This window comes from Somniosus microcephalus, chromosome 23 (assembly GCF_052327205.1).
Source record: "Somniosus microcephalus isolate GS21.2 chromosome 23, FLI_Smic_1.0, whole genome shotgun sequence".
In the NCBI taxonomy this organism is placed as follows: Eukaryota; Metazoa; Chordata; class Chondrichthyes; order Squaliformes; family Somniosidae; genus Somniosus; species Somniosus microcephalus.
This window is the reverse complement of record NC_141009.1, coordinates 20,012,394-20,029,718: the sequence shown is the minus strand read 5'-3', so window position 1 is coordinate 20,029,718 and position 17,325 is coordinate 20,012,394. Positions and strand designations below refer to the sequence as shown.

Here is a 17,325-nt window from a genome sequence, read left to right as displayed (position 1 = left end):
AAATGTCTTAAAAATGTTATTTATATAATACATAATTGTTTAAACACCTTTGGTCTACAGCGTTGGAATCTGTGCTGGGAAATACTGCAGACAGCAGAGAACTATGCTCCCACATCCTTACTGGAAGCAGCAGCCCTCTGAAGACAGGATATCACCGTCCAGATGGAAACTATTACTGTGAGATCAAAGTGCCAAGAATGCTTGTGCTGACAGCATCTAACTACACTAAACTTTTTCCATTTCACTTACTGTTTGAGCTATCGTTCAAAAAATGAGGAAAACACAGAAGCTTTTTTTTTCATCATTGTCCACTGTGTTGCATTTGAACATGTGGGCGTGTGTGCTGTGAGGAGGATGCCGAGAAACTCCAGTATGATTTGGACAGGTTGGGTGATTGGGCAGAAGCATGGCAGATGCAGTATAATGTGGAGAAATGCGAGGTTATCCACTTTGGTGTCAAAAACAAGAAGGCAGATTGTTATCTGAATGGCAATAGATTGGGAGAAGGGGGAGTGCAACGAGACCTGGGTGCCCTTGTGCACCAGTCGCTGAAGGTAAGCATGCAGGTGCAGCAGGCAGTTAAGTAGGCAAATGGTATGTTGGCCTGCGTAGCGAGAGGGTTTGAGTACAGGAACAAGGATGTCTTGCTGCAGTTGTACAGGGCCTTGGTGAGACCACATCTTGAGTATTGTCTGCAGTTTTGGTCGCCTTATCTGAGGCAGGATGTTCTTGCCATGGAAGGAGTGCAGCGAAGATTCACCAGGCTGATACCTGGGATGGCAGAAATGACGTATGAGAGATTGGGTCGATTGGGCTTATACTCGCTGGAGTTTAGAAGAATGAGCGGGGATCTCATTGAAACTTATAAAATTCTAACAGGACTAGACAGACTAGATGCAGGAAGGATGTTCCCGATGGTCAGGGAGTCCAGAACCAGGGGTCACAGTCTAAGGATAAGGGGTAAGCCATTTAGGACAGAGATGAGGAGGAATTTCTTCACCCAGAGAGTGGTGAACCTGTGGAATTCTCTACCACAGAAGGCAGTAGAGGCCAATTCATTAAATATATTCAAGAAGGAGTTGGATATATTTCTTAAGGCTAAAGGGATCAAGGGATATGGGGAGAAAGCAGGGACCGGGTACTGAATTTGGATGATCAGCCATGATCTCATTGAATGGCGGAGCAGGCTCGAGGGGCCGAATGGCCTACTCCTGCTCCTATCTTCTATGTTTCTATGTTCCACACAGTAAAAAAATCCATTTAAGGACCAACGAGCTTTATTTTTGTTACAGCAACACTCATTACAGTAACTCTTTCACCAACAGCACTCACTGATATAAACTATGGAGGCCATGGTAGCATTTATCTCCCTCATTAATAAAGATGTTGTAAAAAATATTTTCTCTCTAACATCATCTTTACATGGCTGTCAAAAGAAGAGATGGGATACATATTTTATTTTTGCAATGGTAGTCATCAGCCTTAAGCTTAAAAAGTTAGAGACAGCCCACAAACTTGGTTACTAGTACTTAAATTTAAAAAGTTGGCACTTTATCTTTCCTGGAGGATCTAGGGGGAGGCAATCTTTTACCTTGTTGCTCTAGCTTTATTTTGAGAATTTTTTGTGTTTCCATTTATCTCCCCTCCTCTCCTGAAGATGTGACTCATGTTGGCGTACGGTTCCAAGAACAAGAGCTGCTCTCGTCCAAATGACCATTCTTCATGTGTAAACCAAAACAGAGCTTTGGTAGGCTACACATCACAAGTTAACTTAATCATATGCGCACCCAACATCCAGAAATTAAAGAAAGAGATTTGTAGTTATAATAATGCCATTCAGGACATCCCAAAGCACTCCATAGTCAATTCATTACTTTTGAAGTGTAGTCATTATTATTTTGTAGATAAAAGTGGCAGCCAATTGTACACAGCTAGGTCCCACAAACAGCAACAAGATAAATGACCAGTCAATCTGTTTTGGTGATGTTGATTGAAGGACGAATGTTAGCAGGACATTGCTCTTCTTCAAAAAAAAAACCATGGGATCTTTTATGTTCACGGAACAGGCATACAAGGCCTCAGTTTAACATCTCATCTAAAAGATGGCACCTCCAGCATTGGGGGACTCCCTCACTGAAGTAGTCAAGTCTCAGAATGGTAATTGAACCCACAACCTTATGACAGAGTGGAAAGAGCTTACATTTAAATACACACTTTCCAGCAGGGGGCACTAGATAGCAATGATGTGCAGGAACCCTGGCTAATTTTTTCTCTGTCTAGCCCGAGTTTGAGTCTAATGTCAGAACCTCTGTTGTTAATCAGATCAGGAATAAAACTTAGGACCGCCATGCTCTGAGTATCTCATTCCAGAATGGGCTTGTCTTCACTAATTAAGGCATCATGGGCGTACCTTGCTGTTCCTTTCACTTGCGTATTAGATGAGTAAAATAAAGGGCAGCAACAACCTGCTACTTCATGGAATGATGGTATACAAATTTGCATTTGTAAATAAATAATGTAATTGCAGAATATTGTCAAGCAGAGACCAGATTCTTCCTCATTTGTATCCTCCATATATCCCTGTATATATTTTCTTTACAGCAAAGAACTTAATGGTTGCCTATAATACACTCAAATCTTTGAAATACTTTCTTTCTATCACATCTGTGCACAGAATCATTGCTTTAAAACATATGTATTACATATTTCACTCTAGCAGACTGATCACCTACTTAGAAATCATGCAAGAATACCGTTAATAATTCTTCCACAGAATATACCTCTGCTTGCTAGATCGGCACATATTCTCTGCCTGGTTAATGGATGTTAATTTATAGGTGATCTTTTAAATTGTGTAACATGTCTTTTATTGATTGATCACTTCGATCATCCAAGAAAACGTTGTTTTTTCCCTTTTACAGTAGTGTAATGATATCAGTGTAATATTATATAACTTGTCTACATGCATCAATGTCCAGTAGAAAGCAGGGCATATTTAATGAAATCATTTAGGGCTATACTGGTAACTGTTGTACTGATCTACAAGAAGTGAAATATGAAAAGTACTTTCAATATTTCCACAGCAGAAGAATCAGAGCAATTTCCAAACTGATGAAATCATCTAATTGCTGGAGTGAAAATTTTAGATTATAACAGATGGAAGACGCAGCATATAGCATTGCTCACTATTAAAACGTCCTCAGGATCCAAGCATTTTGCAGATTTTAATTAATTGCAGAGGATAGTGAATTTCCCAGAACATAAAATGAAACACGATAAAGGCTGGGATACAATATCCAAGAGCGTTAGAATATATAGCACTGCAAATGACAATGGGATGTCCAGCACAGCTTACCAATACATTTCATGCACTGCCTGCAAGATCCCTCACTACACAATAGTTAACACTCTCACTGATGTTCTTCAATAATTTCCCTATACATGGTTGATTCTTCAAACTGCAACCAAACTGCATGCTCAAACTCTAAATTTAAACGTTTAGATCAGAATTCAGAAAATTTGAACATTATGTTAAGTTTCACAGGTTAACAAATCAGCAATTAAGAAAATAACTTGGAGATTTACATATTACAAACTTAATGGGGGCGATTTTAACTTCACCGATCAGCGGGAAAGGGGTCGCAGAGCAGTTAAAATGGAACTGCTTCATTTCCCACTCCATTTCCTCTGATCTGCAATTTTAACACTGTTGGCTTTGGCGGTGGATAATGTTCCCACCAAACTCCACCAGAAACCACATTAATAAATGCAAATCTGTGTCTCATTACATAATGGGACCCCAAAGGAATTTTAACCCGGTTCTAAGCACCTTAGCTGTTCAAAATGTGGAATCTTCAATCTTGAGCACTCAATTAATTTTCTTTTGGAAAAGAAGAGCATTGGGAAATTTTTACACCGCTTTTGCCAGGTAGGGTGGTCCACAGATCACGGCAGACCTTCTTGAGAATGTCAGAGGAGATTGAACAAGGGAGCTCATTTCCAGGTTAGGATTAGGCCTTTAACATGGCACTTGGTGAGCCAGCAGAAAAATCGAGGTTTCAATTTGAAGGAGCACATACACAGTGATAGACATGTACCACCAGCATACTAACTTATGTGACTGCGCATCTTGCAGCTAAGTTGTTCTAAAATGACTTGAGGTGTTAAGCCCTTGGAAGATGTGAGTATGGCAAAGTTTCCAGTTCTACATTGTATCTTGAAGATGTCATCTTAAGGCATGGGTATGCACGAGATAAAAATAATGAGCTGTAAGGTTGCATTAAGGCTTAACATGGGTGAGGAGTACAAGTGGAACAGGCAACACTTTGCTGCAAACAAGCTTTTGGCCATCCACAAGATTCATAGCATAGCTGGATACAGTTTCTTTGCCAGATTTATTTGTGTACTGTCTTCTTCTCCATCTAATCCCAAGTCCTGCAGGTAGCATGCACAGTATTGAGCCTGCTTACTGTAGTGATCAATAACGTCATTCTATAGTGGACACTAGGTGGAGCCGTAGAGCTGTATATAGCTGTATGTATAAGACTACACTACCCAGCTGTATATATATTAAGACTACATTACCCATGAGGCACTAGGCTACCCACAAGGCAACAGTCAAGATGGCAGCCTGCACACAGGAGCACACATGCTGCATCTCTAGATACTGTACCTAGAGAACGTGTACTGAATAAATGACTAGCTAGAAGCTAGCTGTGTTCATAATAAGAATGTCTAGTTATTAATGAACATAAGACTTACCAACTGCTGTCATGAATGCTGCCCTAGTGTCACCTGGAGATAGTGCCCTGAGGTGCCAAATTGGGCAACCCTTCTCACCCCTTGTGTGCATCCTCATTATGCAGTTGCATGTACATTTATTCATTCCTGAAGCAAGGGAGCACTGCTGTATCATTCATTCTCTTGCTCACAGTTTTAGTTTTGTGACTGCACATTGGGTTTCCTTTCACATTATTTATGCCTGACACTTCTCCTCCAGCCTTGGCCAAGGCTCACAAATATCAAACTTATTTTGAAGCTTGATAAAGTTGAAATACATATGTGTCCCTATTTATAGGCATTCACCTTTAAGTGCACACATTCCTTTTATTTGGACTTAATTAATGACCAGAAATTATACTTGCTCCATTGGGTTGCTCCCTGTGTAAAGGCAAAACTGAAGAAGCATATATACCTAATTATTCTAATGAGTTCCAATGCAAATTTCAGGGCAATCAGTGTACTTCTACACTGGAGCAGTTCGCAATGCAGCACAAAAACCTCAATTTCAGCCCCTTGGTAACATTCCAAGCAGCAAATAGAAAGCACAACACAGATTGTAGCATTTAACAATGGGTTATAATACATTTATGCATTCTCCCAGAATATAATTAGAGCAGCCCCAATTCCAATTAAAAGATCCTGCCAAACCTTGGCAAAGATAAAAATGTACTTCCTAGAGTCTTATCTATTTGCCCTAGATAGGTATAACTGCAAATCCTGATTAAAGAATCTAACTGACTTGAACTACCAGTCCCAATCAGCCAGTATGGGATACAGGAAACTCTTTTTTATCCGGCACCGACGGGACCGGCATGGTGCCGGTTTATCAAAAAGTCCAGATTACAGAGAGTTATAGTTAAAAGGTACGAGAGCTCCGTACACAGCAACAAATCCAGGCTTCCCTGTTGCTTAGCAACAGGTGCAAGAAGCCCGGCCACAGACCAAGCATCCCTTTTGCTTAGCAACAAGTGCAGGAACCCCCGATTACAGAGCCAGGAATCAAGAAACGGCCACTAATATGAAGAAAAACTTAACTGAACCTACTCCTGAATTTTGCCGGTTAACCGAGATTTCCGGTTGTTTGGGTGCCGGTAAATCGAGAGTTTCCTGTACTGACTAAGTCAATCTTGAAAATGTGTTACAATAACAGAAGTGGCATCCCTTATATTGAGTAAAGGAAATTCACTAAAATAATTGGTGTTCCTTATGGCAATCAGGTTTCACAGTTGACTGTTCAGAAAACTTCACTGTAGCAGAAATACTCCTCCTGTAGTCAGGTGGCACTGTAGAATTTGTAATATCAGTTCTAGAAGTTGCCAGGGTTGATGCTTTTGTACTCTAAAAATATTCTAATGATCGTATCTTTTTAAGTTTCCTGCTTACCTGAATTTTGATTGGGAATAGGCGAGAACAACATTTAAAAAACCCTTACATTTTTCACCATGGAGAAGTAATGATATACCATTAAGAGGAGAGTATTATTAAATCATTGTGGATAAAATTGAACCTGTCCCCCAATTTGGAGCAGCTAGTCAGGGTTAATTAACCAATTCCCTATGAGGGCAGCCTCATTGGTATTATTTTCTGTCACTGCCAGTATGCCTGCATCCACCAGAATAGTCATTGCCTCACCAACTGAATGAAGCCTGAAATCTCCAAATATTTCATAGTACTGTATAATAAAATACTGGCCATCACTTGATAAACCGCCAGTCCTTGAATTACAGATTGTTACTCCTTCAGTGCCGATATCATTAACCAACTATACAGAATGCGCAAGTCATTGACACCAACCATAAATACTCACTATCAGTAAAATAATCGATCCAAAATAGAAAAAAAATACATCCATAAATTTCATCATGAATATATGATCTAGAATTATTTTTTTAAATGACACATGGGACTGATTTTTAAAAGGTAGTAATCTTATCCCTGCATTCATTTAACTTAACCCATCAGTGATACCACTGCCCTGTGAACAGTTCAAAATGGAAAAAATAGGGAGAAAAGCAACAAGGAAAAACAAATGCTGCAATAAATTATGATCTACATGTGTGCATGCTGGTCCACTGGTTTACAATTTCTACTTGATTTTCAAACAAAAAGCAAATAATGCAGCTGTTTAAAGTTGTTTCCTCATATTTCGGAGGATAGAAATCTGTGCAGGAAAGTGTGAGTTTTACATCACATGTTTCAATACTTTGGTTCTGTCTTCACAAAGGAGGGCACAAATAAACTCCCAGAGATGTCGGGGAACATAGGGTCTAATAAGAGGAACTGAATGAAATCAGTATTTGTAGGGAAATGGTGTTAGGGAAATTGACAGGATTGAAGGCCGATAAATCCCCAGGGCCTGATAATGTACATCCTAGGGTACTTAAGGAAGTGGCCCTAGAAATACTAGATGCATTGCTGGTCATCTTCCAAAATTTGATAGACTCTGGAACAGTTCCATGGATTGGAGGGTAGCTAATGTAACCCCACTATTTAAAAAAGGTGGGAGAGAGAAAATGGGGAATTATAGACCAGTAAGCCTGACATCGGTATTGGGGGAAATGCTAGAGTCCATTATAAAAGATGTAATAGCAGAGCACTTGGAAAACAGTGACAGGATCAGACAAAGTAAACATGGATTTACAAAAGGTAAATCATGCTTGATTACTCTACTGGAATTTTTTGAGGATGTAACTGTTAGAATAGATAAGGGAGAACCAGTGGATGTGGTGTATTTGGACTTTCAGAAGGCTTTCGATAAGGTCCCGCATAAGAGACTAGCGTGCAAAGTTAAAGCACATGGGACTGGAGGTAAGGTACATACTTGGATAGAAAACTGGTTGGCAGACAGGAAGCAAAGTGTTGGAATAAACGGGTCTTTTTCCGAGTGGAAGGCAGTGACTACTGGGGTACTGCAGGGATCGGTGCTAGGACCCCAGTTATTCACAATATATATTGATCTAGACGAGGGAACTAGATGTAATATCTCCAAGTTTGCAGACGACACAAAGCTGGGTGGGCGTGTGTGCTGTGAGGAGGATGCAGAGAAACTCCAGTACGATTTGGACAGGTTGGGCGATTGGGCAGATGCATGGCAGATGCAGTATAATGTGGATAAATGCAAGGTTATCCACTTTGGTGGCAAAAACAGGAAGGCAGATTATTATCTGAACGGCAATAGATTGGGAAAAGGGGAAGTACAACGAGACCTGGGTGCCCTTGTGCACCAGTTGCTGAAGGTAAGCATGCAGGTGCAGCAGACGGTTAAGAAGGCAAATGTATATGCTGGCCTTCATAGCGAGAGGATTCAAGTGCAGGAGCAAGGATGTCTTGCTGCAGTTGTACAGGGCCTTGCTGAGACCACACCTTGAGTATTGTGCGCAGTTTTGGTCGCCTTATCTGAGGAAAGATGTTCTTGCCATGGAGGGAGTGCAGCGAAGATTCACCAGACTGATACCTGGGATGGCAGGAATGACATATGGAGAGAGATTGGGTCGATTAGGCTTATATTCGCTAGAGTTTAGGAGAATGAGAGGGGATCTCATTGAAACTTATAAAATTCTAACAGGACTAGACAGACTAGATGCAGGAAGGCTGTTCCCGATAGCAGGGAAGTCCAGAACCAGGGGTCACAGTCTAAGGATAAGGGGTAAGCCATTTAGGACAGAGATGAGGAGGAATTTCTTCACCCAGAGAGTGGTGAACCTGTGGAATTCTCTACTACAGAAGACAGTTGATGCCTATTCATTAAATATATTCAAGAAGGAGTTAGATATATTTCTTAAGGCTAAGGGGATCAAGGGATATGGGGAGAAAGCAGGGTACTTAACTTGGATGATCAGCCATGATCGCATTGAATGGCGGAGCAGGCTCGAGGGGCCGAATGGCCTACTCCTGCTCCTATCTTCTATGTTAATAGGTTCAATAGCAATTAAAGATAAACCAAGAAAAACAGAAGAAGTAACCAGATTTATTATAGTTCTCATTAATCTTCAGATTATCAGCCACCAATCTCCGACTGCAGCAAGGTTTCATTCTTCCTAAATCAAAGTACTAATGAGAAATGTAGGCAATATCTACATAACACTGATTGACAAAGTCTTTACAGTACTACATTTCACTCATTAAAATTAAATTGCAAGTTGATTTTTTTCAAGGTACTGAATTATTTCCCAAAAGAACCTCAAGTAAAATTGTATGGTCATGCAGTTTCAGATATTACCACCCAGATAAAACATACTGCACAAAAATATAAAACTAGTTGATCGTCTAGAACCTTTAGGAAAGATACAAAGGATGATTTTAACTCTGCCTGCCCAATGGAAAGGGGCAGACAGAGGCACTGGAGAAGGTGCAAAAAAAATTACAAGGATGATAACAGAACAGAGGGGTTATACCCATCAGGAAAGATTGAACAGGATGGGGCTCTTTTCTCTAGAAAAGGGAAGACAAAGGTTTTTTGGACCTGATCGAGGTCTTTAAGATTAAGGTTTGATAGTGTAGACGTAGAGAAGATGTTTCCACTAGTCGGGAGAGCAAAACTGGGAGCCATAAATATAAAAGATAGTCACTAATAAATCCAATAGGGAATTCAGGAGAAACTTCTTTACCCAGAGCAGAATAGGCCCAAAAAAGTCAGAATGATTTTTGTGGGGCAAGCAAGGAGGAGGAGTGCTGTGGGCCGAGTACTGTGGGCTGTTGCCACCATGGCCCCCTCCCCTCCCCCTCCACAAATTAGTCACCTCCACAAATTAGTCACCTCCCCGATCTAGAGGATCAATTCGTTTTATATTTTCGTGCAGTATGTTTTGTCTGGATGATGATATCCTAAACTGTATGACCATACAATTTTAATTGAGGTTCTTTTGGGAAATAACTCAGTATCTTGGGAAAAAAATCAACTTACAATTTAATTTTAATTAGTGAAATGTAGTGCTGTAATGACTGTGTGTTATGTAGATATTGCCTACATTTCTCATTAGTACTCTGATTTAGGAAGAATGGTACCTTGCGGTTAGAATGTGGCACTCACTACCACAAGGAGTAGTTCAGACAAATAGCATTGATGCATTTAAGAGGTAGCTAGACAAACACATGAGGGAGAAAGGAGAAGGTGGTTACGCCGATGGGGTTTGATGAAGAAGGATTGGAGGAGACTCTTGTCGAGCATAAACACCAGCATGGACCAGTTGGGCCGAATGGCCTGTTTCCATGCTACACATTTTATGTAATTTCCGTGCTGTACATTCTATGCAATTTCCGTGCTGTACATTATTATGTTATTTCATGCAAGACACTACTACCAAAAGGCAGTCAAATCTTTGCACCACAAAACTATCTACAAAAGTAGAATTAGCTGACACTACTTAATTAAAAAATTTGACCCTGCTAATTTAGAGAAGCTAAAGGTCAAAGCCAATGCCACTGAAGGCGAGATTTTGCTTGCAAATTATCTGTTTGACAAACAAACAAAAATAGACTTGGGTACACAGCAAATTTTCTATACCACGTAGTTACTGCAAACCCCTGGACACAAGCTCAGCAAATTCAAACATAGGATCACACATAATTAGTTGCTTAAAATGATTTCATATTGACTGGAGTTGTATCACAACATAAAATTTACAATGAACAGTGTTGGCTTACAACAACAACTTGCATTTATATAGCACTTTTAACGTAGTAAAACGTCCCAAGGCGCTTCACAGGAGCGTTATAAAACAAAATTTGACACCGAGCCACATAAGGAAATAATGGCCCAGAAATTCAGGTCCCCATGGATGAGTACGCGCTGGGTACTCACGTGTAGGCCCAACGAAAGTGCCGGTTTCGTGCATGCGCTGCGCATGCGTGGGAAACCGGAACCTCCGTTCCCTTAAAGGAAGGAGTTCACAGGTGGAACGCGTGCGCCGGAGAGGCAGCACGTGCGCCTGGAACTTACGTTTTTTTTGCAGCTTTCTCCAGGAGGGTAAGTCTCCAGCAGCTGTGCGTTTAAAAAGCAGTCGCAAGGCCTGCTTTTAACAAGGTAAGTGGTGAATTAAGTAAAATTAAAACATTTTTTCCACAGATTTATTATTTTTAAATACTTTAAAGAAAGGCAAGTTTATTTTTAACCCCGTTAGAAACTGTAATTCATTTTTTCAAAAATGTAAATTATTGTTTAATAGTTATTTTATGTAATTTATAGTTATTTTTAAAATGTGATTTAAAAAAAAAATTATTTGAAGTTTTAGTTATGTTTTGGGGCTGATTTACATTTATAGTTTTGACAGCTCTTCCTGTCAAATTTATGAATGGGCATCCCCTGCTACCATTGGCTCTCCATGGCCCACATGATCCCAGGGGATGCTTCGAACTAACTGCGCCCCTGGGATACGCAAGCACTGCGCGCCAGCAGCTAGAGGAGGCCCAGGATCAGAATACCACACAGGCCCACATCACAACGGCCGGCGTGCTAGGTAAGTGCAGGTCGGAGGCTTGCACCCGTGGGAAGCCTCCGACCCGAATTTCTGGGCCATTAGGGCAGATGACCGAAAGCTTGGTCAAAGAGGTAGGTTTCAATGAGCATCTTAAAAGGAGGAAAGAGAGGTAGAGAGGCAGAGGGGCTTAGGGAGGGAATTCCAGAGCTTAGGGCCTCGGCAGCTGAAGGCGCAGCTGCCAATGGTGGAGCAATTAAAATCAGGGATGCGCAAGAGGCCAGAATTGGAGGACAGCAGATATTTCAAAGTTTTTGTAGGGCTGGAGGAGGTTACAGAGATAAGATGGGGCGAGGCCATGGAAGGAATTGAAAACAAGGATGAGAATTTTAATAGAGGAGTTGTTTAACCGGGAGCCAATGTAGGTCAGTGAGCACAGGGGTGATGGGTGAATGGAACTTGGTGCAAGTTAGGATACAGGCAGAGTTTTGGATGAATTTAAGTTTATGGAGGGTGGAAGATGGGAGGCCGGCCAGGAGTACATTGGAATAGTCAAGTCTAGAAAGAGAAGAAAGAAAGACTTGCATTTATATAGTGCCTTTAATGACCACCGGACGTCCCAAAGCACTTTACAGCCAATGAAGTACTTTTAAAGTGTAGTCACTGTTGTAAAGTAGAAAATGCAGCCAATTTGTGCACAGCAATGTGATAATGACCAGGTAATCTGTTTTTGTCATATAGTACTGAGCATGTGCAGGTTGTGTGGGGCGTTCTGGAAAAGGAAGTGAGTTGTAGGATTCGCAAAATCCAGAAAATACAGTCTAGATTGGTAAAACCCCTGAAATGGCCACATTGTGAGAACACAAGATGGAGTTGGCAGTTCTCATGGCTCAGTTCAAAAGGACACACCAGCAGTATCTTACAGCAGCCTGAGTCATCACCGATTAGAAGATTCCAAAACTTACTGCTATTGATATGATAATATGGTTACAGCAGTAACGAACTCGTAAACAAAAGTATTTGCACCTGGAGGTGCGCTAATTGCTAGCAAAATGCAAACCCATCTCTGAAATCGCTGAGCACAGAAAAAAAAACATTATCTGTACCAAACTCAGAGGGACACAGGACAGATCCCATCAGTTTCATTTACAAGACATTAAAATAAAGTACTTGCTTTTGTCAAAGCAGCTTGCCTATTACCTTGACAAAAGAAAACCCCTGATTTGGCGCCGAGAGAAGGACAAGGAAACAGTATAACTGTGGAGGGAGAATCGACAGCAAGACTTCTTATTCAGTGAGATTCAGACAGATCCATCACAGATTCACACAGACACAAGGTCAAGGACAGAGCGAGGAGGACCCACAAGATTGTGCAGGAGAGAGAGATTCAGAAGTTCAGTCCAGATCCAAGACCATCAGGAGTTCGAAGGCCGAGTGGAGAGGAGACGGTTCGAGGAGTTCGGAGGACTTTCAAGATTGTGCAGGAGAGAGATTCAGCCAGACTCAGACAGATCCACAAGATTCACCAGAAGCAGTGAAGTCCAAGTCCAGATACCATCAGGAGTTCGAAGACCGTGCGGAAGAGGAGACGGCTCGAGGAGTTCGGAGGACTTCCAAGTTTGTGCAGGAGAGCGGGTCCAGGAGCCGGTCCCATAAGGAAGATTGGAGATCCCGGACGTAACAAGGAGTACCAAGGTCCAGGAGGGTTTTAAAATTCTGGTGAGCATAAAGGCCCAACTCTACCTAACTGACATAGTTGAGGTATATTTTAGCAATGGGAGGGTTTGTAACATTAAGGGTTTTGTAATTCAGGAGTGTGATTTATCCCTCGATGTGTCCGTGCGCTTTTCCCACCCCCGTTTTAGTATACCGCTGATTAAGAATTGTTGTATGGTTTAAGATAGTCAAAGTTATTCCTTGTGTTAAATTTTAGTTCCCATTGGGAGACGTGCTAATGATTTTTGTCTAAATTGATCCTTGCATTCTCTGTGTTTATTCTCCTTGAAAATAAAGATATTTCTGATTTAAAACTCACCTTGTCTCACCTGATCCATTTGTCTTCCGAGTCACAAGTTGGGCCACACATCAAGGTTGTCTGGCAATAAGCCCAGTGTCTAGAACCGTTGAGGGGGGAGCGCTTCGGAACCGCTCACGAGCAGTGCGAAATCAAAACCGATCTAGCACACCATAAGCTTGTTAAAATGACCCCTTACAGAGTACATGAAAAAGATCAAATGGGTATACACATTCTATTTGTGCCATGCAGTTGCTGGCATGTGCAAAATAAAGTGTTTGTTCCTTTTACAAGTATCTGATTACTCCAGTGGTACCAATACATTACACGGGGCTTTATGGTGAGAATCTGTCCTCATCCAACATCCACATAATATACTGTATTCGCTGCTCACGATGTGGTCTCCTCTACATTGGGGAGACCAAACGCAGATTGGGTGACCGCTTTGCAGAACACCTCCGTTCAGTCCGTAAGGGTGACCCTGAGCTTCCGGTCGCCTGTCACTTTAATTCACCGCTTCACTCCCACTCTGATCTCTCTGTCCTCGGGCTATTGCATTGTTCCAATGAAGCTCAACGTAAGCTCGAGGAACAGCACCTCATCTTTCGATTGGGCACTTTGCAGCCTGCCGGACTCAACATTGAGTTCAACAATTTCAGGTAATTATCCCTGCCCCCATTTTTCATGCAGTATGATTTTTGCCATTGCCATTTGCAACATTTTATCTTTCCTGCCTCTTACAAAAGTACAGGATATTCTTTCTATTCCTTCCTCCCCTCCTAAACCCCCACCCCCCTGTCTCTGCACCTGCTTAATATCTGTTACATCTCCAGCTTTTTCCAGTTCTGATGAAGGGTCCCAGACCTGAAACATTAACTCTCTTTCTCTCTCCACAGATGCTGCCTGGCCTGCTGAGTATTTCCAGCATTTTCTGTTGTTATTCCACATACATGTATTTTTCAGCAGAGGTCACTGGAAGCCTGTCTGACTTTTTCCTCCCTGGCCTGGGAACAGAATTCAATTGTGGTATCCAACAGTTGCCCCAGCTGAGGTCATATAATTCAGCTCAGACCAAGAATTCAGTCTGGGGCCTTCCTGGGCCGTATAGCTCAACGTCTTCACCCAATGAGTGCTCACTGTCCCCATTTCAAATGGTAAGATAAATTAATTGAATGCAAATGTAGTTATTTGTAGTACACAACATACATATACAATTAAAAAAATAAACTTTCACATACCTCCTCTTTATCCAGCAACAGCAACTGACCATCTGTGACAACACAAAATTTGGTGTTCCATATTGCACGTTCATAGTGTGATTTTCCACAAGATATTCTGTGTGTGGGTGGACCTCTTACATCTGAAAAACAGAATGCACATTTTCAACATTACAAGGAAGTGATGGGCATGTCTCATGTTTTCACAAGCAAATTGACCTGACAACTCAAGATAAAGCTAGTATTAGTTATGAGGCTGTTCCCTGCTATTTGCTTTCACTTTAGCCAAAATTACAATTTTAATAGGGATTAAAACAAGCTCCATTAATACACTTCAGCTGCCTCTCACCAGCATTTATTTTATTGAGAAAGCAAGGTGAAGGGGTAAGGCCCATAGTACTGGATGGAAAGGTTGCAAAGAGCAAAAGGAAAACAGGGTAAATCTGTGATTAGGTGACTTTAAGCTGAGAAAGGTAAAGCATTACAAAATGTTATGGTTCTGTAGAAAAACTGAGTTAGAGCAGTAAGTTGTGTGATGAGATTTATGGGGTGCTTATAAGGAACAAGTTCAGAGGAACAAGGTAATGCCTGTATCAATAAAACAGACAAGATTGTATACGAGAGAGGGGGGAAGATACACAGTGATAGATGGCGACAGATAGGATGAAGGAAGTCCCTAAAAAAACAATCTTTTCCTTGTATTCTGTCCAGTAGTGCAAGAGCTGCTAGAGGAGCCTCCCTGGATATTCATGAATTGACTGATTTACTTTATAGTCAAAAATTGCTGAATTAAAGTGCTTGGGATGAAAAAGGAAACTTCTTTTGCATATGTGCAAGTGATTTCACATGCGACTCACTGCCATCTTGAAATTCATCTTCAAAGAATTGCAATATAAATTTATGGAGCTGCTTTGATTTTACTCATTATTTCTTTGAGTAAGAGAGATAAGAATATTTAGTTCCATAAATCCATATAAAAATAAAATTGAATATGTTGTCAAGTTCTGCATGTAAAAAGTTGCATAACCAAGATACTGAAAGACTACTCCTTCCCAAACAAAGGCACTGGGAGAAATTCAGGAGCAGCCATTGTGGGAGCCCCCCAACCCCACACAGGGTAATTACCCTGAGCACAAATGGGGAGGTCAGAGGAGCCCTGGATATTGGGCCTCAGACCTCATGACACTGAAGACAGCGCTGCAGGATGCCAGACAAGTAAGTGCTGCAAGTTTGAGTCGCTGTTCGCGAGCGGCCCACAGATAAGCGATGGGGTTGGGTTTGTGGCCTCAGGTAGCTCAGAGTCATAGAGTCATAGAGTTATACAGCACGGATAGAGGCCCTTCGGCCCATCGTGTCCGCGCCGGCCATCAAGCCCAGTCTAATCTAATCCCATATTCCAGCATATGGTCCGTAGCCTTGTATGCTATGGCATTTCAAGTGCTCATCCAAATGCTTCTTAAATGTTGTGAGGGTTCCTGCCTCCACAACCCTTTCAGGCAGTGAGTTCCAGACTCCAACCACCCTCTGGGTGAAAAAGTTCTTTCTCAAATCCCCTCTAAACCTCCCGCCCTTTACCTTGAATCTATGCCCCCTAGTTATTGACCCCTCTACTAAGGGAAAAAGCTCCTCAGCATCCATCCTATCTATGCCCCTCATAATTTTGTACACCTCAATCATGTCCCCCCTCAGCCTCCTCTGCTCCAAGGAAAACAAACCCAACCTGCCCAGTCTCTCTTCATAGCTGAAGCGCTCCAGCCCTGGTAACATCCTGGTGAACCTCCTCTGCACCCTCTCTAACGCGATCACATCCTTCCTGTAGTGTGGCGACCAGAACTGCACACAGTATTCCAGCTGTGGCCTAACCAGTGTTTTATACAGCTCCATCATAACCTCCTTGCTCTTATATTCAATGCCTCGGCTAATGAAGGCAAGTATCCCATATGCCTTTTTTTACCACCTTATCCACCTGTTCCGCCGCCTTCAGGGATCTGTGTACTTGCACACCCAGATCCCTCTGACCCTCCGTCTTGCCTAGGGTCTTTCCATTCATTGTGTATTCCCTTGCCTTGTTAGTCCCCCCAAAGTGCATCACCTCGCACTTTTCCGGGTTAAATTCCATCTGCCACTGTTCCGCCCATCTGACCAACCCATCTATATCGTCCTGCAGACTGAGGCTGCCCTCCTCGCTATTTACCACCCTACCAATTTTTGTATCATCCGCGAACTTACTGATCATACCTTTTACATTCATATCCAAGTCATTAATGTAGACCACAAACAGCAAGGGACCCAGCACCGATCCCTGTGGTACCCCACTGGCCACAGGCTTCCAGTCACAAAAACAACCTTCGACCATCACCCTCTGCCTTCTGCCACTAAGCCAGTTTTGTATCCAATGTGCCAAGGCACCCTGGATTCCATGGGCTCTTACCTTCTTGACCAGTCTCCTGTGCGGGACTTTATCGAAGGCCTTACTGAAATCCATGTATACCACATCCACTGCGTTACCCTCATCCACACACCTAGTCACCCCCTCAAAAAATTCAATCAAATTAGTCAGACATGATCTTCCCTTGACAAAGCCATGTTGACTATCCCTGATTAATCCTTGCCTCTCCAAGTGGAGACAAATTTTGTCCCTCAGAATTTTTTCCAATAATTTTCCTACCACTGATGTTAGGCTCACTGGCCTGTAGTTCCCCGGTTTTTCCCTACTTCCCTTCTTGAATAATGGTACTAAATTAGCGGTTCTCCAGTCCTCTGGCACATCCCCTGTGGCCAGAGAGGTCCTGAATATATGTGTTAGAGCCCCCGCAATCTCTTCCTTTGCCTCACACAGCAGCCTGGGATACATTTCATCCGGGCCTGGGGATTTATCCATTTTTAGGCCAGCTAAAAC

General features: G+C 42.0%; 1 protein-coding gene across 3 annotated transcripts in view; it reads right to left on the bottom strand.

The window, feature by feature from the left end:
• Positions 1 to 17,325, bottom strand: part of LOC147101722 (disabled homolog 2-interacting protein-like) — an 824,147-nt gene that overhangs the window by 669,784 nt on the left and 137,038 nt on the right. For all 3 annotated transcript variants that reach the window (XM_085965569.1, XM_085965573.1, XM_085965570.1), the window contains exon 2: positions 14,448 to 14,569. In XM_085965569.1, coding sequence (XP_085821695.1) covers positions 14,448 to 14,569 — 122 coding nt within the window. The remainder of the gene's footprint in view (positions 1 to 14,447; positions 14,570 to 17,325) is intronic.